We start from the raw sequence: 23,905 nt of genomic DNA on the forward strand, positions 1-23,905 counted from the left end.
TTCAATCCTCGACGCGGCGGTCGCGGGTTCGATTCCCGGACCCGGCCGACGTTTGCCGCATGTCTTCCCCCCTCTCCTTCCCCTTTCCTGTCAGCCTACTTTCAAATAAGGGAAACTAGAGCCCACAAAAGACCTCCTGGTGGTGAAAAATAAAAATAAAAAATGACTTGAGTTGATTTGTCATCATCAAAGAGCAGCTACACACCTGGCTAGTCGCCCTCCGCTTGAGTTTGATACACAGGTGATAAAGTCCTCCAGAAAAGAATGCTCGTTTGTTTGGATGTGGAGGGGCAGATTGCCCTCAAGGGCCTCCAGAATGGTAGGAGAATGAGAGAGGGCCAGACCTTTCCCCAGAATCCCTGAGTGGGCCTTACACACCTAGGAATGTGAGGTAAAAAAAATGTAAGTGCTTAAGAAATGTATACTTTTCCCTTTTACACACCTCAGGATTCATTTTACAGCTAACATACCTGAAGGGAGGCTTCCTCAAGAATCTCAAGATCTTCCTCCAACTCGTTTCCTAAATTAGAAACAGGATAAAACATAGATTGATACTTAAAAACAGAAAAACAGATTTATTAAAAATAGTCATAAGGGACAAGAAAAATCCATTATGCTCCGTTTTTCATACCAATAGGGAGGGCTAAATCTTTCTTCATTAAAGCTGCAGCACACACGCTGCCCAGGAACGCCAGCTCTTTCTCTAACTGGATTATACCCTGAAAGCCCAAAAACAATTGGATGAGAGTTTACATTCACCTTTAACAGAACGTTGTCAACAAGCCACAACATCCAACCAGTGTTCGGACTTGCAGTGGACCAGATTGCAGAACATTTTAAGCACAGAGTGTAGAGGGAAAAAAAAGGAAAACAGAATTTCCTATTAAACTGAAAATTATTAATTAGTTGACCTGGAATACCAGAAACAAAACTGCAGTTCATATTGTGTCACAAACAGTTTGGGTCACAGCGTTGCAAATATTTAAGTGATGCAAGCACTTAAAACATGTAAAATGCTAACATGTGCGTTTTCTTTGTTGCCACTCTCATTTTAATTTTAAAGATCAACTGTGTGTCATCCTGCTGCTGCATGTTTTTTTGTTTTTTTTACTGAATCCCCCGTAGAATTTGTGTCTTTACCTCATCGGGACCGGGATTGAATTCATATCCGATAGCCACACACTTAAAGCCGTAGAAGCAAGCTTTCTCGTCTTTCACGTAGTCTGAGGCCGTTTCCAGTGAAAAGAGAACTTCGTTTCCTGAAGGGAGAGAAAAGACGTTGAAATTGATTAAGAGATTTATATGTTCAGCAAGATGCCTGTGACAAAGACTGTATAATAATCTCATTTACAGCTAAGAAAACTTATTGACTGATAAAGAAAAAATATACTACCTAACTACTGTCTTTAGCATGACAGTGACTCATTTTTCTACCACACTTTGTTTAAAATGCTGGCAATACTATTATTAAACTGTACCAAGAAAGCATATGTGTTTCCTGCCTCCTATAATGTTTTGTTCCATCCTTTCTGATACTTGACATCACAACATGATTGACTATTTCAGGATTGTATTTAAATCCTCAAAGCGCGATTGTGGCAACCCTCCTGAGTTCGGACATCAGCAGTGTCACACAGACCTGAGGCCAATAGCTGCTGTCCTGTTAGATTAGTATTGACAAAGTAGTAACATAACACTGTGTTCATCATTTATCTAACCTTGTAGGAACAGCAGACAGGGTTAGCATAAGCTACCAGAATAAGAGATATGGTGTCTGGGAAAACATGGAAACAAGACACAGGGAATTAAGGGAGAATAAACCTCAGGAAGAAAAGACAAAAGTATGCAAAAAGGAGTGAGAGGAAGGAAACAAGAAAGAAAAGAAATACATATAGATGGAAAAAAGGGAGAGAGAAGGGAGGAATGAAGAAAAGAATTTAATTGCAAGAAAAGAATGGATGCAGAACAACAGGAAAGTAGGGAGAATAGGAAGGAAAACCCCCAAGGGGGACATAAGTAAGGGCACAAGGAACAGAGGAATTGAGTAAGAAAGAACTTGTGAGAGAAAGGACAGGAGAAGGACACTAGAAAAAGAAAGGAGAGGAAGTATAGAAGGAAAGAACATAAGGAATTATGGACATGCATAAGAAAAGAAACATTTATCTAAACTCATCAAGACCTGGAAAACCCTGAAGTCAAATTCCAGGCCTTACCAGACTATACAGGAAGCCTAATTACTATCAACAGAAACAAGAACTGCTCTTTCCAGATGTAATAATCTCACCTGGAAGCACCAGCACAGTGGTGGGCCAGCCAGTGGAGCCTGAGAACTTCCTAAGTTCAGTCCACGTGTTGATGGTGTCATGGATCAAAGGCTTCCCGCCCAGGTTTGACAGGTGGAGCGTGCGGCTGGGGATGAGCAGCCGAAGGGCGTCCTCCGGCTGCGCAGTTCCGCACTGCGGATCGAACTCTATGGTGGTCCACCGAACGCAGTCTGGGAAGGAGACCTGAGAGCAGAAATAACGATTTAAACGCCTCGCTGCATGTTTTGATGATTTATTGGGATGGTTAAAAGGTGAAGTACCCTATATTGTGTGACCCCAGCTTGCTTGTAAGGGTGGTCGCTCTCGATCACAGAGTAGTGGTTTGAAGTGGTGCAGGCCGACAGGCCGATCTCAGGCTGGTTGCCGGTAGTGCTGTCAGTGGATTGGTTGGGGTTAAAGGAGGGCGGGGCGTATTTTTGGTTGAGGGCAGAAACGGCGGGTAGCAGCTCTTGAACTAGGCCAAAGACCTCAACAGCAGCCTGTAAGAGAAAGAGGAGACATTACACCTCATGATATCAATTAAAGGATGTTTTGGTAGCACTGCTCAAAGCTTGTAGCTTCCACCTTTGGCACAGAGGCAGCAACAGGTCCAATGTAGGCCAGAATGAGTGGCAGCAGCATGGAGAAGAGGCTGGAAGAACTTAACAGCTCTGGAATATCATCAGCTGCAAAGAAGAAAGGACAACTACTGTAAAAAAAATCTGAATGCATATGTCTTCAGCTCCAAAACTTCTCCATCATATTAGCGTTTGCACTTACCATCAACTGCAAAAGCCCTGTGGAGAAGGTCTTTTGCAGCTCTGACCACAGCACTAACCACAGACAGAGCTCTGCTACAGTTCTTGTCCTCCTCGTTGGCTTTGCTGAGCAGCTGAAACTGGAGGTCTCCATCGTATTCACTCCTTCAGTTATTAAATAAATGTGTTAAATAAAAAGAAACCTTGTAGACGATATACAAGAATAGATTGGCTCTGTGTTTACCTGTAGTAGAGAATCTGAGGGATCTGACCCCTGGTCTGATTGGTTCCATTGCTACTCAAGCTGCAAGTGCTGAAGGTGAAGGAAACGCCGTCTGAGCACTGCACTGTTGTCATACCTCCGTCCCCATTGGCTGTCCTGCTGCCGTAGTTACGCAACCGAACAGCATATTTCACCCCTTCCTACAGCAGAAAATCATTTACACTTTAACACTCTGATGCCTTTTGTTCTTGCAAGGCTGGGTAAGTCGGGGATTCATCGTTTCGTAGGCTACTTTGGAAATCAGTGGGTGATTTCCTGTGGTTTGTTGGCAAATGTTTGAGTGTGCCTAGGCCTGATATACTGTACTTGGTGCTAGAATCGCTAACATGAGTAACAGTTTAGTCCAAAGCCTTTTCTGCTAAAATAAAATCTTTAGTGCATGTCAGATACAGTACACATTGCACATTGATCTGTTTAGCTAACGTAAGACTGTGTAGCAGAAGTTATATCAGTAATGCTATTATGCTGTACTTAGCTAACGGGAAGTGTGTGTTTGTGAGACGGCAACGCACATGGCCACGTAGAATGGGCATCAGCCAATGAAAGGAGGCCCCTGTGGTAAGGTCCATGATCAAGTACCTTTAGCGGCACTGCCTTGTCCAGGCGGATCTCTGCAATATCACTGGGAGAGTCATCAGTGCTGTAGGTGCCCTTCACCAGCTCTAAAGACGTCCACCTGTGAGAATGTGCTGAGTCGCCAGGGTGTTCCGTCTGTGCCTGAAGGACACGTATACAAAAGTTGTTAATACATTTTATTTTTTTTTAAACGGCCAAGCAACAACACAGCTAAGAGTTATGAAAAGCTAATCAAGGCAGAAAAGATTTATGAGCGCTTACGTCATCAGCTAGCACCTCCAGCTCGTACTCATGGATGCCCCCTCCTCCGTAGACGCAGACCCCGACCAACACAACGCCCGGCTTGTCCACCGTCAGACAGATGGCGTCTGGGGAGCCGTTGCCTGTGTTCCAGCTGCGACCTTGGCTTGTTTTGTTGAAGCGGTTTGGAGACGCTTTCACAGAGTGGAGCGAGTTCAGTCCATCAACCTAATAAAAGAAGTACACACTAAGACATGTATCCAACTGTTTAGGTTTATTAAGAAATTAGCGACAATGGTTATAGGAAGGCAAAACGGTAGGTAATAAGTGACATGGATCAGGTCGAATGTTAAATAAATAAATACAATATACAACTAGGGATGAACTGTTACAAAACCTTTGGATACCTACATCCAATACATATTGCCACTATGGCTGATTACAGAGAAATATGAAAATATACCATCAAATAAACTTTATCTCCTAAAGATTCTAAAAAAAAATAAAGTTACTATTTCTTCCACCCTGATGAGACTTAAGGACCAGACAACTACTGGGATACCTAATCGGGTACACTGGGGAGAAAAAAGCTGTTTCCCTGACAACAGACTGAGGAGAACAACATTGGTGTGGGGGGGCTGCTGTCAAGTGACATTGCTATGGCAACAGGATTCCTGACTGCAGCGACTGATGATAATAATAGGGAGTGTGCATGCAAGAAAGGCTGACAAACATTTGGCCACTCCTATCTAATGACTCATCAAAACATAAAGGACAGCAGAATGCCCCTCCGGCCTCCTTCAGTTTGTTGCTGTTTTTTTAAGAACAGGAAGGACAAAGTGTCCGTTACTGTCACAAGCTAGTTTGGTGACAGTTTCAATTAAATTAAATGGCAAAAGATCGCTAATAATCAGAGGGAAGAAAAGGTCTGGGTGTGACATTCCATTAAATAACGAGGAAGAAGATCCAAGTCACTTGATAAACTAAAAGAGGCAGAAACATCAGATGAAAATGCAAAAAAGCATAAATATCAAAGTTACGTTAAGCACTAAAGATTGCTTTTGTGTATATGCTCTGAAAAAAAAAAAAAAAATCACTGAGTGAACATCAAGCTCACGATGATGATGAGGTGTTTGCCAAACCTAAGCCTCGAGGCAAACGCTCTTGCTGTTTGTGTTTTGTTGCTCTCAGTGAAGTTAAGTGAATGTGAAGCTACCTCAGAGCCCATGGCGGACGCGGTGAGCTCAGAGACGATGGAAGCCAGCAGCCCGCAGGTGTTGGAGACCAGGTGAGGGGAGAACAGCTCGACTTCCTTCCTCAGAGTCTTCCTCACCGGCAGCACCACGATCACCAGCATCTTCTCCAGCACTTCTCGGAAACTGGTCATACCCATCAGGTTCTCTTCGGTCTAAAAGAGTAAGCAACGTTACACATAGGAAATCTCTTAAATGCTGATATAACTGAGTTGAAACACATTTTTCTTTCCATTTGAAAACTTCATACTTCTTTAGATTAAAACGTGAAGATTTTGGTCTATTTTAAAAAATGTTTACTTTATTATCTTCATGTCCCGGAAATTGTGAAATTATACAAATGAAATTAATCAAGTTGGCTCCTGATGTAGCATAGAAAATTAAAATCTATAATTTGGTGAAATGGATAAGTCGACTACTAAAGACGAGTTCATAACCTGGGGTTGCTGGGATATATAGCTGTTTTAATTGCGTTTTTTGGCATCAATTTTTTTGGTATCCATGAGTCCAATTGAAAACCCAAAACAGATGAAACGGCCTTAAGTGATTTTTGAACGAGCATGTATCTCACTGGGTTCCCTATTGATGACTGTGACAAAACTGAATTTGTGAATTGCCAAAAAAAAAAACAAAAAAAAAAACCCCGGAATATATGTAATTTCCATATAATTGAATAAATATTTCTCTGTAATTGGTTTTCGTCTGTCCATACTTATCCAAACGTTTAAAATGATAAAAGCAAATTCCATAGAAACGGTTACATAAGGTTTAACAAAATCTATTCACAGGGTGAATATCACTGCTGTCAAAACTTACATGGCTTAGTTTCTCCATATGGGCCACCAGCAGGGGGAAGCGATGAGCAAGGGCAGAGTCATTCTCAGTGCTGACTTGCTTCACTAATGAACGCAACAGCACTTCTCCGTCGTATGCAATGGGCAAGATGGATGTCAGCTTGACTGAAGTGTTACAAAGAGCTGACATTACAGCTGCCAGCAAACGGCTGCTGGATGTGCGAAAATTTGCCTCAGCAATGTCCTGGATTACAATGAGAGAGAGAGAGAGAGAGAGTTTTTTTTTTGTTGTTTTTTTTTTCTCAGAGTGAAGGTAATTTTAGCTTCTGGAAGAATGAAATCCTCCTACCTGGTCTAGACAGTTGAGCAGATCACAAAGACAAGCCCACTGCAGAGCTGGAGTTGGGTAGAAGGAGTGAAAGCAAGCGGTGAAGGTGTTGTGGCACTCCTGCAGCACAGCTTCCAGCAAGGTAAGAGGCTGAGACAGGTAGCCCTGGGGGTCATTATCCAGTTTAGTCAGGCAGTTATCCATGCCTTCTGACAGGATCTTCTTCAGCAGGCTGCGTGTCTTTCCCACACACTCGGCCAGCTTGCTGGACTCCTCCATCACAGCTTTGGTGCTGGCTGTTCATCAAAAACAGAATAGAGCAAGATTATTCTTGTAATGAATACAAGTGGTGTTTACTTTATTATGTTCTGTAAGAATACCTGTGTATAGAAAAAATCACATTAATAATAACACTGGTTTCTTTTACGGCCGTGGCTAACGATTATCTTGGTAATCAATTAATCTTACAATTATTCTGACGAGTTAGTGATTAAAAATATGCACATTCTACAAATTTCTCATTTAACCATTTAGGCCTTTTTTATACTAATTAAAAGTATATTAAAATATTTGAATAAACACAATTTTTTTTTTAAATAAGAAAAACATTTTACTGCCTAAAATACAATACCATAGCTTTTCTTTTGTAAATCTGAGCCAGGTGAAGTTGAAACTATACTACTTGAGTACATAGTTTTGTACAGTTTTGGCTTAATTACTACTCTGAATATGTAAATATTTTTCACCAAAAGGCCTTTTTTTGAGTATGTGTGCTCAATTTAACCATCAATCGATTATTAAATCAATCGGATTAATGTTTAATCCAATTGATCAGATTAAGTAGTTTCTGTGCTGCAAAGAAATGTTAAATATTCAACATTTTTCATTCCAAGTAATATGTGTTTTGAACATTTTGTTCTCAAATCTTTTTAGCCCTATTTTAAAGCAAGAGTACAGAAGTTAATGAGGAACTTATAGTATATATTTTCTTCAGTACTAAGTCTTTAAATATACAAGATTCCTACAATTCGTCAATTTAAATATTTTATACTTATTATGCAAGCTTTTTTTTTTCTTTTCTAGATTTGTTCAACAGGTTTTTATGCAATTCTGGACATTCGAGCACAAAACTCAGGATCAGGCGGTCAAACTCCAGTCCTCGAGGGCCGCTGTCCTGCAGTTTTTAGATGTGCCAAAACACTGGAATGAAATGGCTTAATTACCTCCTCCTTGTGTAGATCAGTTCTCCAGAACTTTAATGACCTAATTATTCAAGACTACACAGAGGAACCAAGAACATGTAACGGATGAATGCATTTGAGAAAGAAAATGAAGTGTGAAAAAACATTTTTCTGTACTTTGTTTTTATCTAGACCTGAAAAACCCTTAGATTAAACAGCATAATTTTCCAGACTCTACAGGCGTTCCTACCTGCAATGGGGAATATCTCACAGATGTAAACCCTGAGCAAGCGGAGGCAGCACGTGCCAACAAAGCGGAGTCTCTCCAGGTCCAGCAGAGTTGCTGTGTATTGGAAACCCTTCAGCCCTCGAAGCTCCTCCACTCCCAACACCAGGGTGGTCCAGCTCCAGTGAAGAACACTCAGCAGAGACTCAAAACACTCCTACAAGCAAAGTTACAGTCAAAAACAGTTGCAAAAAAAACAAAAACGCTTACAAACATAGTCATTACAAAACACAAATAAAATAAAAATGCTCACCACTGAGACCGTCCGAGCAAATGACCGCTTCAGGATATGAACTGGTTCACTGGTTTGCTGTTTTCCTTTAGAAGCGTTGCCATCATGGGATGGAAGCCTAGTATTAAACATCAAAATTATTAACCCATTTCTTTATTATATTTACCCAGTTGCTCTTAAATGTAAATAAACTTGATTTGAATTTGAAATTTGATAACAAACCTACAGGCAGACACAGAGCCTCGAACATAATAAAACCTAAATTGTACATGTTGGTCTACATGCAAAACATTGTGTGGTGGAAAAGTAACACTTTGAGTACATTATGGTGGCGGCAGCATGATGCTGTGGGGATGCATTACTTTAGCAGAGAAAGATAGAATTGTCACAATTGATAGAAACTTTGAGAGAGCAAAATACAGGACAATTCTGACAATGATAACTTCATAGTTATGCTGTACTTTGTGTTGGACTATGTTTGTGATTAAAACATGACAAAAAGTGGAAAAATACAAAGCAAATGAATACTTTTTTCAAAGTATGGAAAAATACAAAATGTCCGAATATTTTTCCAGGCATACTTAATTAACTTTCAACAGAATGTAGAAATGCAGCTCTGCTTGCCTGTAAAGTAGCTGAGGTATCTGACCCGCATTAACATCTGTACCATTGTTGGATTTCTTGGAGCTTTTGAACTGGAAGACAACACTAAAAAAAGCAAAAAAAATAAAACACCATACATTTGATACACTAATTCAAGGGGTAAAAATTTTTTATTTGCTTAAATGCCATAATTTTTCACCCATCGTCAGTTGTGATGGTTGCCTGTCCGTGGGAACCGCAGTCACTGCTAGGGCCAGAGACTCTGGCCCACGCCACGTACCACCAGCCCAGCTGCAGCAGCACCGGCTCGTCAAACATCATGGCGTATTTCTCCCTGGAAACAAAAAGAACTGTCAATTTTAGCCAAGCAAGACGGCAGATCACAAAAAAACCCCAACAAAGGACATTAAGGGAAACCTGATGTACTAATGGCGGAAAAACAAACAAACAAGGAAACGTCATTCGTACCTGGCAGCACAGTCATAAGCCAGAACATCGGTCTCAGCTAGCAGATCTCCATCAGTCTCGTGGTCGCCTCCATCGGGTCCCAGCTCAAAAAGCTACACATTTTGTTTAATAAAGGAGTCGCTCCTTATTCTTTTTGAAGAGTTTGAGTACTACATTACAAATACCAACAACATCTATATGTGCAAAATACTCCAAGCAGCACATGTTAAGAGGTTAAATGATCAGCCCTTACAGGAAATTACCAAAGTTTCCCACCTTGATCTTGGCCGTGTACTCCCCTCGTCCGCCGAACAGGCCCAGCCCGCCCAGCAGGATGTCGGCATCAGCACAGAAACGGATGGCCTCCACAGAGTGAGCAGAGTAACCCCAGCCACCTCCGTGACCTATGAGATTAATCATGGCATCAATGAAGCTAAGCTCTACCGACTAAAAAAAAGAGTTCATTTTCCATTAGTTGTAAATCGGGTTCCTCAGAGTTTACTGGAGATTTTTTTTTCCCAGAAACATTTCCTAGTACTCTAGTTTCAAATTCAAAGTGCTTCAAGACAGTTTTTAAAATATAAATGAAAAACAGAAGTCTCTGACACTTTGACATACTTATGGATTTGTACAGTGTGCAAATCTTCAGGTTTAAAAATAGAACCAGCAAACCAAACTGAACAGACTGAAAGGGCAGAGCTTTTAAACAGGAGGACTAGAAGAAATCTAGTAAAAATGCCAGGTGAAATAAATCAAATAGCTGTTGATAGGTTGGTTTATAAACTGAAGACATAAAACTTTTTATTTCTGGATATTTTTTTCAACAATTCAAAGATGCAACAACCAAAATCTGTGCATTGGCTTTCACTCTGAACCTTAACTCCATCTTACTTTCAAAGCGGTTTACAACACTGTAGTCCTCCTTTGAGTAGACCTTCATCACTGCCTGGGTTTCTTCTTCTGTGCTCGTTACACCCATTTTCAGCTCCTGCATGGCGGCTAATGTATCCAGGCAACCTGCAGCGAGAAAAACAGTTTTTCAGCACGTCAACTAATTCTGATCACGATAGTTTACCCCGTAGCCCACAAATAATACTCTAATTTTGCTAAAACAAAACAGTAGGTTTGAGATAAAATTAAAAAATGTGAGAAAAAGCTCAATATCCCAGCATAACAATAAAATTTACAAGGATTTAAAAAAAAACAAAAAACAAGTGTTACTTATTTTTAGAAGATGCTGACATGGTAATACTTATAATAAATCACTGGACATCTTCACAGGTGTTTATTAAATATTGTGTCAGGAATATGAGGATTACCAAGAATGTGTAGAGCTCCATGGGAACGAGTGGTGGTTGCATGGGATCCCGAGGGCAATGCAAGTTCTGGACTGAGAATGCTACAACGAGCCTGTAGATCTGTTGCAGAGGGCATCCGAGCATCAGCTATTACTGCGTTGTAACACCACATCTCTTTTGAAGCCGGCAAGAACCTTCGAAAAAATATTTGGGGTTAAAAGATTTTAAGTCCAGGTCTTATTTTTACAATCAAGCAAACATTGAAAAGCTGTTCATTTAAACGACTGCAAGGATTTACCTCCATATGACATCATAAACCGGGTCCAGACAGAGGCCGAACCCCTGCAGGTCCTCCTGCTCAGAGTCGTTGAATGTTCTGCAGCTTCCGTCCATTTTGTTGATCAGCAAACATTTAAAAGGAGGCGGCTCAGACACAGAGGATGGAACAAGCCCAATGATGTGCTTGCTGGCAAAGATCTCAGAAGTAGCCAGGACGTGAGAGTTGATGAGGGCCTCATCGATCCGCAGGAACGTCTGATCTCCGCTGGCGCCGATCCAGGTGGCCTTTCGTCCGTATTTGGCACCAATGTTGGGCATGGGTGACGGCTTGGCGTTCCAGTAGGGCATGTCCAGGATGGGCCGGCCCAACTGCCCTTTCTACAAAGCAAGCAAACATTCAGACTGAAATGCAAAAGGAATGCACTCAAGCAAACAAGCGCTTATTATAAAAAGATCTGAGCCACGTACAGGTAGTACACCAAAGTGTTGAGCGATACAGTTTCAAAATTGTTAAAATTTGGTAAAGTTCTTTTAATAAGATGGCAGAACTGATTTTGTTGTTGCCATTTGACATAAAACAAATTAATCACATTATGTTTTTGTTTTTTATATTAAGATATCTGCTGGATTCAGCAAGTCAAATTCAATACTTTTTGAGGCCTTTTTAAGGCCATCTTGAATAAAATTTAAGGCTAAAATACCATAAATACAGGGGGCGGTGGAGGGATTCTGCTGTATTATGATCAAACAACACAAAAATTGAAATTTCTGGGGTTTGTTTCGGCCTCTAGGCAGCAGCTCTGACTTCTCACACTGGATGTTGTTTTTTAAGGATATGCAGACACCCTGATTAATACTGTAAAATTATAATTTTTAGCCATAAGAATTATCCAGACCGTGTGTAGGTAGAGGTCTATATTGCTACATTTTCTCACCGAGAAGCTCCCAAAAGTGAAGACCTGCCCATCCATGAGGAGAACGGCCGTGTGGTTACTGCCCGCCGTCACCTGGACACTCGGTCCCGGCAGAGCCTGAACAAGAGTCGGAGAGCCCCTGCATGGTAGAAACGTTGAATCAGCCGGCTAGTTTGGAGAACTGCCTGTGTTTCAACAACCTAACCCGTTAAACAGATCTGGGCTCCAGAATGTAGCTGCAGAACTCCAGCTATTGTGGTCATTCCTATAAATTTCTAACAACATTGCAAATCATCAATCTATTACCTGGAGTTGACGTCTCCATGACCAAGCTGACCGTGTTGGCCATACCCAAACGTGAAGACATCTCCATTCTCCATCAGCACCACTGTAAAGCAAGTTCTGTTTATAGCAACCAGACAAAACCATCAAAGGGCTAAAGCAGCAACGACAAGAAAGCGCTTACCTGAGTGGTGAAAACCGCAGCTGACTTGAACGGCTCGCAGCTCACTGTCAAACCTCACCGCCCCGGGGGGATAAGTGGTAATTTTGCTGGCATCCTTCTCTCCGCGCTCACTGCTACCATCTAGAACAAAAACGCTGAAGTCAGCATATCCGAGTGGAGGGTAAATACCGAGAAGTGCAGTGGCGGCTTTAGAGCGCCGAGGTGGTTGTCTCTGCAGAGTCCTGAGAAACAGAGCTGGAGGGGAAAGAGGACTCAAAAGAAAATGAGGAAAAAAGGGGAAAACATGCTGGAATAGAAGGGAGGGGCTAACGGTTGTGCAGGAAAAGGGCCTTTTGGCATCAGGGCATTTTTAATTCAAAATTTCTTACATGCATTAGTCCAAAAAAAGAAAAAAAAAAAGGAAAAAAAATCACAGGGATAAAGTATGACTGGACATTTTCTCAATCTTTTCGAACCCGGGGTTGTTTAAAAAACTGATTTTACAGTGAAGGAATAATCCTCTGCTTTCTTCAACGCTCTCACTCAGCAACCTATCCCTGCTACTTTTTTTTTTTTTTAGGACAAGGCTCAGGGCACAAATTTCTGAAGGTTCTGGATAATTCACCAACTAGCTGGATCTGCAACGCTACAGTCCTCTGTAAATCTGAACCGCTCACCAATCAAGACACTTTCAGAAACAGGCAGCTCAAAACAAACTAACACGCATGTGCTGCAGATTTTGAGCTGGCAGGTAAGTCATGCAGTAAAATAAACACTCTATAAATAAATAAAATAAAAACACAAAAAGGAAGAGCGGCAAAGTACAGCAACATCATAACTTTATAGAAGAAACACACATGACAAGTGTCATACTATTGCAGGGTATTTTCTGTAGAACTTGAAGCTACACCATTTATCAATTCAGATTTTTGTCCTTAGAAAACCATTTTGAAAAGTGCATAATCAACAGATCTCTTACGGAGGCCGATTTTTCATTTACCAATAACAGTTTGCCCAACTAAACTCATCTCCTGATCCATGTTATCCAGTCACATTTTGCTCAGCCAACGTTTTACAATAACAACCTTCTTTCGGTGGGCCGAACTGACTCTGCACATTACTTTGCTGATCTCAAAAAAATATTTCTGTACTTTACCAAAAATAGTCTAACTGTTTTTTTTATTATTGATAATAGGGAAAAGAGAAACTGTGTTGGCTGCAGCAGCTTTCTATCTCCACACACTATACACATCTTCCAGTTTAGGAAAGATTTGCTTAAAGCGCAACAAGAACACCAGCTGTCAATTTTACAACTTTTAGAACAAAGTAGTATGTTTATGAAGCAGGGAACGGCTTTCTGTAAATTTGTCTGCACACGATTAGGTGGATTAAATGAAATATGTCACTTGTATAACATCTAAAGAAACAATAATCTTGCGTCTAGGAATGGTTAATTATCGCATGATTTATAACTATTTTGTGAAAAGAGTTATTTTTAAGAGCGATAACTTTGTCTATGACCTTTAACTATATGCAGGGACATACAATGATATACAAATTCTAAACCTGTGTCCGTAAATTTGTCCAACTAAAACTGCTGGCTATAAAAGCCTCAGCAGGAGCAAGTCATAAGTTTACTGACGACTGGCTGCACGTGTAAAATCAGATGCATTTTTAGGAACAAAAAGGTTTAACTGAGACAAAATATGTTGCTGTCAAGACAAATGGCTGCTGCAGCATCAAGGATGTCATTGATGATAACGTGAAACTGATTTAGAAATAGTATCGCTTTAATGAAGCAGATTAGTATCAGGGACAATAAAAAAAATGATAATCAGCAAATCCCTTATAATAAACCTTTTCTGTACAGAAGTCTTTAACTAGTTCTACTGATATTACAGTCCTCCATGCCAGCAGGTGTTTATCCTGGTGCAGACTTTAAAGAGTCCTTCCTTCAGAGAGTGAAAGGAGGTGGACGGGACAGCCAGATTGGGAGATGGGTCAAAGGGGCGTCTCCGCACCCGCTGAATTAGTGAAGACCATAGTACCTTTGTGCTTGTCCCGTTTATGCCTGAGTGCCTGAAGGGGTCTTATTCTGGCTAGGGCCTGCTCACGCTGGTTCATAAAAATGGGACCAGGAAAAACAAGGGGGCCTGGGGGAGAAAGAAACTTTCACATGCATGCACAATGCTCACAAATGGGATAGAAATACATGGCAATACTACATCACAACAATACACAGACACGGAAAAATATGTGACAAGGAAGAGGGAAGTCACCAAGGCACACAAAACCCAAGCTCTTGCCTCACATCTGGATAGACCTACTGTCTGTCAATACACATTTTTGTAATCCATCCCAGCAGCCAGGCATCCTGGATATTCCCACCAAAACCTTGAAGCATTAAAATGTTATTTCCAAACCGCATTCTTCTCCATCTTTTGGCCCATACCTCTTCCCTCCTCCAACCTATGCCGGCGGTTGATTCTCTGACGCTTCTCCTCCTGGCGGATCTGAAGGTGCTCCTCGATGTTAACTCCTGGAGGGGGAGGGACAGGCACAGCTGAAAACATAAAAGGCCCCGGGGTAAAGGGCGCCCCAAACGGGATGAAGGCGGAGGTGGGAGGATGAGGCAGAGCAGAGCAGAACAAGACAAACATCAATGAGCGAAGGAGGGACTTGATGGAGAAAGCAAGTGACTGTGCAACACAAGCATTTTAACAGAGTGAACACTGACAAGTTTATGAAATACAGCATTCAGACAACTGCAAAGAAGAATGTAATATTGGTAGCATATTGTGTACTAATGGCCTTAAGCAACAGCTCGTGTATCTTGAACTTTTTCACATTACGACGACAAACTAAACAGTGTGTCTTTGGGACTCTGGCTGTATGTCCTGCAGTCTCAAACTGATTACAAACACAATACTTTTCCAATCTAGAAAATTATTTATCATTTTTATTCCACTTCCCAATTTTGCACTACTTGTTGACTCAACATAAAATTCCAACAAAATACAGCAAAGTTTGTCACTGCAATGTGATAAAAAGTTAAAAGGTTCAAGGTCTGGGGATGCTTTTGTGTGTGTGAAGGCAAGTGTTCATGAAGAGCTCAAACACACCACTCACACACGCATGTACAGCACTATGCAAAAGGCTTGGTAATTTATTTAAATTTTGCTTTAAAGCAGAAAACCTTTAAAGTACATTTCAGCCAAAGTCTCAAAATTCTTTCTTTTCTTTACATTTCTGATTAGTTCTTTGCTCAATGCTTCCTCTTTGTCTGCACACAATGGAAATAGTGGACAAGTAGCAGATAAAATAAACAGAACTGGCCCTTAAAACACACTGGATCTACAACAAATGATCAGCATCTGAAACTGATACCCTTAGGAAAATGTCCGAAAGAATAACAAAGGCTGGACTGAAATTGGGAGGTAGAGCAAGTTCTCTTTTTGTCTGTTTTACTTTAGGAATGTCTTGATGTGTCACACTTTGTTTTATTTTATTTTTTTTAACAAATTTAACAAAAGAAATGACAGGCCTGAAAAACACTGCTAAGACAGCTGTAAACAAACTGTAAAAATTCATTGAACAAGCGACGAGTCAAAGCTTTTGTATATTGCTCTAATTTAGACAGTAATTTTCTTTTCCCAATCAATTTTAAAACGCTAGACGTTTTAACGTCTAACGTTGTTTATTGACGCTGTTACACCAAAACAGTCTTAAGCAACAATTGTGCTTAAGACTGTGACATGCATATGATCCTGGATTTATGTGAGACACAAACAAGACGAGTGCTGAGTCCGCTGCAAACCATTTATGCACAAAGAAAAAAAAAGGGAAAAAAAGTGAAAAATAAGTGTGAAAATGCAAGAACGAGAAGAACAGTTTACTTAAAAATATTTCGAGGCTAATTACTTTAGTAAATTAAAGTCACTTTTTATAAAAATAGCAAATCCAGGTGAGTTTTTCCATTTGTGAGTTTTCTTCTGCAAAACATCAAGATAAACTCTATCCTCCCAAAAACACACTTGTACAAGCACATAAATTAAGTTGTATTATATAAGACAACTGGACAGAGGACTTTTTAATATTTTAATTTATATTTTTTGCATTACATTCAGATTTCTCTAAAAAAGAAAAAAATTGTTTAATTTTACTTTTGTAGAGGTGTGGCAAAATGTTTGAGTCGTATGTGATGATATGGCATGAATATCAGGATAATTTGGCAACAATTTAAAAAAATTTTAGTTTTTTTTTCTTTTGACTAGAATGCATTCGGCCTCTGAACATGACGCAAGACGGAAGGCACTTGCAAACATCCATGCTTATACTTTGTCTGTTTGCATGCTTAATTAAAATGAGGCTTAAAGTGATAAGACACAAGTGGTGAAATACCTAGCAGCAGATCTAGTGGAATCATCTCCTTCACAGCATCAAAGATCCCCCGCTGCCGGGCTTCCTGACCGTCCAGCTCCCTGGCGCAGGCCTTACAACAACCACACGCTGAGCAGCCAGACTCTCCAGACCCACAACCACAGATACTAGCCCAGAGACAAACACAAACAGATAAAGATAATTTATTACATTACAATTAATAACCTTAAACGCACTGCACATAAACCGGTTCTTATTCCATCGCCAGCTCACCCTCCTGGTACTCTGTCTGGCCGCCCACTGCTGACACAACTGGCACCGTAGCCGGTGCAGTCTCCACACACAGTGCAAACCATGCACTGGTCCAGCTTCCACTTGTGCATGCCCGGCTGACACATCATGCTCTTCTCTTCCTTGTCCTCCAGCTCGTCCTCCAAGTCTTCATCCATGGCTGTGGCCATGCTCTCAACGCCAAATGCTACAATAAACACGAGCACCACCAGAACAATAAATTAGTCTGAGGACATCGCAGTGCTAATGTTAGTCTATTAGAATCGCGGGTGTGTACTTTAATGGCTATTGGTTTAGTCTGCCGTCCATTTCCTCACCTTTCCCTGCCTGGCTCATGGCTCCAGTGTCTCTGCCACACTGGCCCTTATTATTAACCCCAAATGTCCACACTTCTCCGTTCTTAGTGAGAACACACGTATGAGCCTTCCCCATGGCAACCTGAGTTACAAAATGGCCTTTAAGATCTGTCACTTGGCCTGTGGAGAGACAAGAAATGATTATGACAAAACAAAAACACAAGAAATCTTGTTCAAGCAAGTGTCAAACTTGTTCTTAAAAGAAAAGCTGAAATACTCCTGTCAACTTACAGGTGCTGTCACTGTAAATGGCATCTTTGCCAAACATATAAAGCTCTCCATCCTTTGTGACGATGCTGCTGCTGCCGTTATTGCAAGCAGTACACACAGCTGTCTTTGTCTCCAGTTTTATCATCTTCTTGGGTTTGTACGGCTTGGGCTGCCTGCGACTTTTAGCTGCAACGGGAAATAACACGTCTGCTTACATCAACACCCAATGTTACTTTACGAATGTTTGAATGCAGTTGGGAATATGTCCTACTGGATTCCCCGTCCTCTCCCTTGCTGGCTGAGCCAGTGAAGAAAACGCTCCCGTCTTCAGCCACTAGAAGGGCGTGGGAGCCATCATGGCCGACAGAGAACTGAATGATCTTCGGAGACTTTGTGATGGGCAGCTCCACCCATTTACCGGCTGATGGGCCGCCCTGCTTAATACCAAGGCTCTGGTACTTTCCTGTGTAGTAGATCTGAGAAAAGGACATGTTGGAAGATTGTTGCAGAACTGCTGACTATGCTTGTTGAATATAGTTAAAATTAAGTTTAAACTATTTTAGAAAGAGAATTTTCCCACACAATATGGTAGAGTTCCAACCTCAACAACAACAAAAGAAATTCAAAAACTGTTAAAGGGTTGATAGTCTGAAATCATTTTTTTTGTTTTGGTTGGCAACTCACTAGAGCCTGCTGCATGCAGGGAGTGAGACCAGATGCAGATTTGCAAGAACAATAAAGAAAAGGACTAAAGCTGCAAGCTTAGTCGTATGCCTCACTTTGCTCTTTATTCATCGCTCAGGTAACTATTGGCAAAGTAACAGCATGGAAACGTTAATTTAGGTGTGTGACAATTATGTTAGCTGACATCATTTATGAGGAACACCAATGCTTCAGTTCTTTAAAAGTGGCCAAAATTAAAGCTCATATGCTAAAAACGATCAATTTTCTAATAAAAAGTCACTATTATTTATCAATCTCAGAAAGTAGTTATACTCTAAAATAGAAAATAGAAAAATATGTGAATGGCATTCATATACGTATTCACAATAATAATTTGGATAAATTTTTTACTAAAAATGTATTATTTATAATTGATTCTAAATTATTATTATTATAATAATTTATTATTATGCCATCTACTTTATGTTAGTAGAGTGAACAGGAGAGAATAAAACAAATAACAAATTAAAGATCATGCTGTTTTGCTAGACGACAGTAATCCAGATGCTAACTAATGTGTTGCATCATAATAGATTTTTTTTAATCTATTGTTAAAAAATAATCTTCTTTTATTTCATTAAAAAATATGAGTGAGATGCCATCTAATTAATTTAGTTCATACTGCTTATGTATTGAAAAATGTATGTAAATTAATTCAGTTTAAACCTCTGAATGTGCAGCTAGGCAATGACTATTATAAATACTGAAGACATAACAAAGATGGTGTGGGGGAGGGGGAAGTGCAGATAAAATGCTTTGAAATCAGGCACATAAAATGTGCAGCATGTTCCTAACATGAGCTGCTATCTGCAAAACAGGCACACTGCACCACACCTAGACTCAACGTACAACCAACCACACCCTCCAACACACCCAAAACCACCTACATAGTAAGCGTAGTCATCAAGATGAGACACTTTCAAAATATGTAAATTATTTACTTCAACTTAGTACTCACTGAATGTGCTCCAAAGAAAAGGAGCTATCGTACACATGGTGCAGTTTCACCTACAGGATCTTCAATCTTTCTAAAAACATGCTACAAGGCTTAATTAGAAAAAGAGCCTCTGAAAAAATTTATTCCTAGCTCAATTAATACAGCTTCCATGTGCCAAGTATATGTTATTTAGATGGTTATTAATAGTATCTGTAAAGTGGGGGGAAAGTGCACTGGAATTACTTGCATAAAATATTTTGAGGCAGAGAGTTTGGCCTACCCTTATCAAGATAAAAGCTTAGCTGTTGACGCTGCGCTAACTTTCATTCCTCTTAAATGTTCAGACACCCGACTGCTCACCTTTCCAGAAGCAGTTTTCATCAGAGCAAACTCCCTGCCAGCTCCAAGCAATGCTGCCTCTTCATCAAAGCCAGTGCCTGAGAGAAAAACAGATGACTGATAACAAAAAAAACATCCTGCAGGAGAGAATAAATAAAAAAAATAAAAAAAAAAAATTTTCCAGCCTATCACACACCCCTACAACAACTGAGTACTTGTTGGAGCTGTAAAGTCCCACAGACCCATTTTGTATCACTTACTGATGATGTGTAGATCCTTTTCAAGGTCGAAGAGAGAGATGCCACAGGCGTGCAGGCATTTCCTCGCCAGCTTCAGCTGCAGCTCCTGCTGCAGAGCCGGGTCTGAACTCATGGTGTAGATCCGCACAACAAAACCGTCCTGCAGGAGTGAGAGCATCACATGGGGAAACGTTGTTTGACTTCACAAGACAAAACTGTTACAGTTTGGCATTTAAGGCATATTAAACATAAACACTGTCACTGAACGTTGTTTACCCAGTTGCAACCATTTAAACGATCAATAAGTTCAGTTTTCGATGCAAACGGCATCTTGCATTTACAAAAATTTGTTTCGGATGAATCGCATCTGGATTTATCTGAAATGAGAACTTTCTGTCACATATTTCTTGTCCTCTTTAAATTGAACAGCTTACAAAGGCATGCCACACTTTCCAGATTTTTGTTTGCAACAGATCTTGAAAAGATCTTTTCACTTCACAGTTGTGGGCAACTTTGTGTTGGTCACAAAATATCCCAAAGAAATACATGGATACATCTGTGGTTGTAATATGCCAAAATATGGACAGATTCGAGGGATTAGAACACGTTTCTATTAGCTGCAGAAAATCTGGGTCAACATAATGAACTTGTGGTTTAGATTACAAATATATGCACAGTTTTTTTTTTTTATTAAAATTATTTCTAAGAGATCAAAGCACCTTGACTTAAATCCTACTTGACTCAGCTCTATGCCTGTAAAATGATATATCTGCCAGAGACACAAGTGAGGCAGTAAAGAAAATGTAGACAAAAGCAACTATTTACAGAGCAGAAAATAAGAATCGACTTCAAGTGAACAGAAACTATAACTCAGCATGGCAATGATCACAGTCATGTATTGGACATTCATCCAATCAATTAACTCTAAGTGGTCCGTGCAGCTTTTGTACTGACAAATGCAGACAAACTCCTCCCCTCCAAACAGTACCCCATCCATACAATTAGCTGGGAAAAAGGCTTCTTCTTACAGTGGATGTATGGATTTCACATATTACCCTGCCCCCACTCCCATTACAAAGTGCTTTCGCTAGAGAGGTTAAGCTCTCTGGAGAGTACACACATGTGGGGCTGCAGCTGCCACGCCCACTCTCATCTAGATGAAGGGATACAATAAGAGGCCTCTCTGTGGCACAGCTGATGATCAACGGAGGATTTCAGGGAGAGAAACATGTGCTATACATAGAGTATAAAGAGAGGCAACTAACCTCAGTTTGACTAAGAAAAATACTATTTGAAGTCCATTTACATTAATGTATTATCTAAGAATATTCTCAGTTGAAATATAGTCTGAATGCAATTCAATTTTTATTGTCACCTTAAGTTTAGCTGGTAGAATCTAGTAAATGGTAGCCATGGGTTGGTAGTGGTATCAAAGTATAACAAGATTTAGTTTTCTTCTTTTTTTAAAGTTTAAAATTTGAAACTGCTAAAAATCTTCCATCATAATGTTTAAATCTCTTTTAACAAAGCTGCTTGAGTTTTCTTTCCAGGATTAGTAATAAAACGTTAGGGACTCTTATAAATGTAGCTTTAAGCCTTCTTCCGAAAGATGTGGAAAGCTTGAAATATTTTGCTATTATAGTAGATACAATGTAAGAAGAACAAAAACCTAAGAAAACTTACATCTTTGCAGGCTGCTATTTGGTTAATGTACTCTCCATCTGTGAATATGATGTTTTGTCCATCTGAATGCTGACCTGCAGCAAGAGACAACATGAATATAGTGTTGCTTAAGTTAATGTTGGCCTAATTTAACAGCACATGGATGAAAGCATGTAAATGTTTTTCCTTTGTACCTGGCATGGTGACCACCCCCTCATGTTCCAGGGTCTCAGGGTTGATCTTGATAGCCGACATACTGTGGTTACTTGTGTCCCGATACAACAAGTACCCCTGAGGACACAACACAGACACTATTACTCATCTGAAATTACAGCCGACTCTTCTTAACAGGACTTTCAGGGTTTTAAGTATTATTTTAAGTATTTAGGATCTTCTTAAAAACAGATTGCTTGATATTTGATATTGTTAAATAACAAATATTTATTGTATTCAACAGCAGGGGACACTGGTTCCCTCAAAATGTGACATTATTGTCAAACTAGAGAAAAAAAATAAAAAACTTTTTATTTATTTATTTATTTTTTAAATTGCATTAACTCTACAGGTACTGTGTGAATGCCATAAATTGAATGGGTGGACTGCTCTCCTAAAAAAGCTAAACTGAAACAGAAAGAATTGCTGGACTTTAAGTGGCAGCCGCAAAAATAGAAGCGTTATCCCAAAAGTAGGTAATGCAACAAAAAAATAAGCTTACAATTTTGAAATCATAATGAATGCCTCAAAAAATAATCAATAGCTTGCAGGTTAGCCTGAAATTACCCAACAATAGTTCAAGTGCTAAAAGTGGCACTAGCATTGGACAAAGCCAGCTAACATGCTAAAATCATCATGTTAGCTGACTTTAGCGACCAATAGCCAATATCCTCATAGAAAGTACTTTGCAGTATTAGCTATTATGCTAATGTTAGCTTAAGAGAAAATAAGCTAAAATATTTTCCCATAATAATAGGAAAATGTCTCAATGGATTTTCTTGCTTTAAGTAGAGAAAAGCTACTTAGCTAATTAGCTTTCAAACAGTAAAAGAAATTTCTCCATAGAGATTTAAAAAAATAAAAATGAATAGAAAAAAAACATTTTAAGCCATGACTTGAAAGATCTGAACAACTTGATATTTGGTACTTCACAGCAAAATTTATCATATTAAATGTTTTTCAAACATTTCTTATGCAAAACAGAGTCTGCACTAGTTACCTGAGCAAAGCCAAGCCATGACCTTTTCTCCTTTCGATTCCTGATTCGAGATGTGGAGTTGTAGACGTGTCCCTGTGCGGAATTGAGCTTCGGTAAGTTGACAACCTCCATTAATGGTTTGTTGAATGTAATTTTTTTCCTAGGTTGCTGAAGTTACATGCTGTGGGCCTCTCTAACCTCTTGTCTTATGTTTCAAACAACTAGTCAAAAGCAAAACTTGAAGAGTCACATACCCTGACAGTACCACTATATCCAGATCCAGCTTTGTAGAGTCCATCCTTGCAGAGCAAATACAGGAAAGAACCATCAGTTTGTAGAAGACAGCGCTCATCTTCATCGATGGACACTTCCTTTAGGACCCATTTGTTCATCAGTGCAGCACGTTTAATGCCATTTCCAAACCAGTCCTGGATTTGGATTTTCCCCACAAGGACAGCCTGGACACTTCGCTGTAGTGCATTCAATATGGTGGGGACCTGGTTTGATTGAACAAGACAAGGAAGTAAACCTCTGATTAGACAAAAGGTGGAACTCCCTGATATTTACATTTGCAGCAGTTCTGAGGCAAATTGTTCTAATGTTTTATAAACTGTATGTTTACGTTTCTGTCTAAATGCATTTTCACACAACACACAAACTGACACCATTACCATGAAAGTGACTACAAATGCCACTGATCTCACAAATGTTTACCCACGCACAACCAAGCAGCACACTTTGCACCACTCTGACATTGTGATGATTCACAATTCAGGCAATACATAAAATATAAGCGTATTTATTAGCATGAGATAAAATTTGAGAGTCTTGAGGTCCGGTGAACTCTATACTTGAACACGTATAGAGTTCTTTCTACATACATCTGAAGCGTTTTTTTGTTTTGTTTTTTTTTCCTTTTAGGCCGAAACAAAACAAGAGAAAGAGGATGCAGAAGCTGAAAGGCAGACGCAAAAAGAAGATTAGCTAACCGACAGAGGAATTCAAGCAGAGTAACATGATTAAAAAGGAGAATCAGAGCAGCTTGACATTTTACAAAACTCAATTTCAGCTGTCCAGACATGGCTCTGAGCATCTGTGCACAGAGGAAATGGACAAAGGCAGCTAAAGTTATGTTATGCAGCCCAGAATGGACTGAAGAAAAAAAGAAAACTTTATGCTACACCCAATTTTTATCCATGTTTTTTTCTTTCCATTTGGGACTAGGTGTCTTCTTATTAAATATGACAGGTAATGACCTCTAATTAGAACAAAATAGCTCTGAGATACCTCCTGCAGGTAGATAATCACTATTGGAGTCACTCAATGGGAGATTGGCAAAAATTATCCAAAACATTT

General features: G+C 39.9%; 1 protein-coding gene across 15 annotated transcripts in view; it reads right to left on the reverse strand.

Annotated features, from left to right (window-relative positions):
• Positions 1–23,905, reverse strand: part of mycbp2 (MYC binding protein 2) — a 72,878-nt gene that overhangs the window by 32,846 nt on the left and 16,127 nt on the right. For 11 of the 15 annotated variants that reach the window (XM_044132725.1, XM_044132724.1, XM_044132722.1 and 8 more), the window contains exons 6-44: positions 22,804–23,046; positions 22,571–22,642; positions 21,552–21,648; positions 21,379–21,452; positions 19,717–19,855; positions 19,478–19,554; positions 17,729–17,933; positions 17,479–17,643; positions 17,209–17,367; positions 16,874–17,078; positions 16,622–16,767; positions 14,673–14,783; positions 14,269–14,373; positions 12,242–12,361; positions 12,082–12,163; positions 11,797–11,914; positions 10,881–11,239; positions 10,604–10,776; positions 10,176–10,301; positions 9,561–9,688; positions 9,306–9,397; positions 9,037–9,171; positions 8,859–8,942; positions 8,256–8,352; positions 7,967–8,159; positions 6,557–6,831; positions 6,230–6,451; positions 5,377–5,568; positions 4,182–4,388; positions 3,924–4,061; positions 3,306–3,484; positions 3,084–3,226; positions 2,889–2,989; positions 2,585–2,803; positions 2,285–2,507; positions 1,141–1,259; positions 632–719; positions 471–520; positions 206–378 (exon numbers count right to left, since the gene is read on the reverse strand). In XM_044132725.1, coding sequence (XP_043988660.1) covers positions 206–378; positions 471–520; positions 632–719; positions 1,141–1,259; positions 2,285–2,507; positions 2,585–2,803; positions 2,889–2,989; positions 3,084–3,226; positions 3,306–3,484; positions 3,924–4,061; positions 4,182–4,388; positions 5,377–5,568; positions 6,230–6,451; positions 6,557–6,831; positions 7,967–8,159; positions 8,256–8,352; positions 8,859–8,942; positions 9,037–9,171; positions 9,306–9,397; positions 9,561–9,688; positions 10,176–10,301; positions 10,604–10,776; positions 10,881–11,239; positions 11,797–11,914; positions 12,082–12,163; positions 12,242–12,361; positions 14,269–14,373; positions 14,673–14,783; positions 16,622–16,767; positions 16,874–17,078; positions 17,209–17,367; positions 17,479–17,643; positions 17,729–17,933; positions 19,478–19,554; positions 19,717–19,855; positions 21,379–21,452; positions 21,552–21,648; positions 22,571–22,642; positions 22,804–23,046 — 5,834 coding nt within the window. The remainder of the gene's footprint in view (positions 1–205; positions 379–470; positions 521–631; positions 720–1,140; positions 1,260–2,284; positions 2,508–2,584; positions 2,804–2,888; positions 2,990–3,083; positions 3,227–3,305; positions 3,485–3,923; positions 4,062–4,181; positions 4,389–5,376; positions 5,569–6,229; positions 6,452–6,556; positions 6,832–7,966; positions 8,160–8,255; positions 8,353–8,858; positions 8,943–9,036; positions 9,172–9,305; positions 9,398–9,560; positions 9,689–10,175; positions 10,302–10,603; positions 10,777–10,880; positions 11,240–11,796; positions 11,915–12,081; positions 12,164–12,241; positions 12,362–14,268; positions 14,374–14,672; positions 14,784–16,621; positions 16,768–16,873; positions 17,079–17,208; positions 17,368–17,478; positions 17,644–17,728; positions 17,934–19,477; positions 19,555–19,716; positions 19,856–21,378; positions 21,453–21,551; positions 21,649–22,570; positions 22,643–22,803; positions 23,047–23,905) is intronic. The other 4 variants (XM_044132726.1, XM_044132713.1, XM_044132717.1 and 1 more) reach the window with 3 other exon arrangements.

Source organism: Gambusia affinis, linkage group LG11, assembly GCF_019740435.1.
Source record: "Gambusia affinis linkage group LG11, SWU_Gaff_1.0, whole genome shotgun sequence".
Taxonomy (NCBI): domain Eukaryota; kingdom Metazoa; phylum Chordata; class Actinopteri; order Cyprinodontiformes; family Poeciliidae; genus Gambusia; species Gambusia affinis.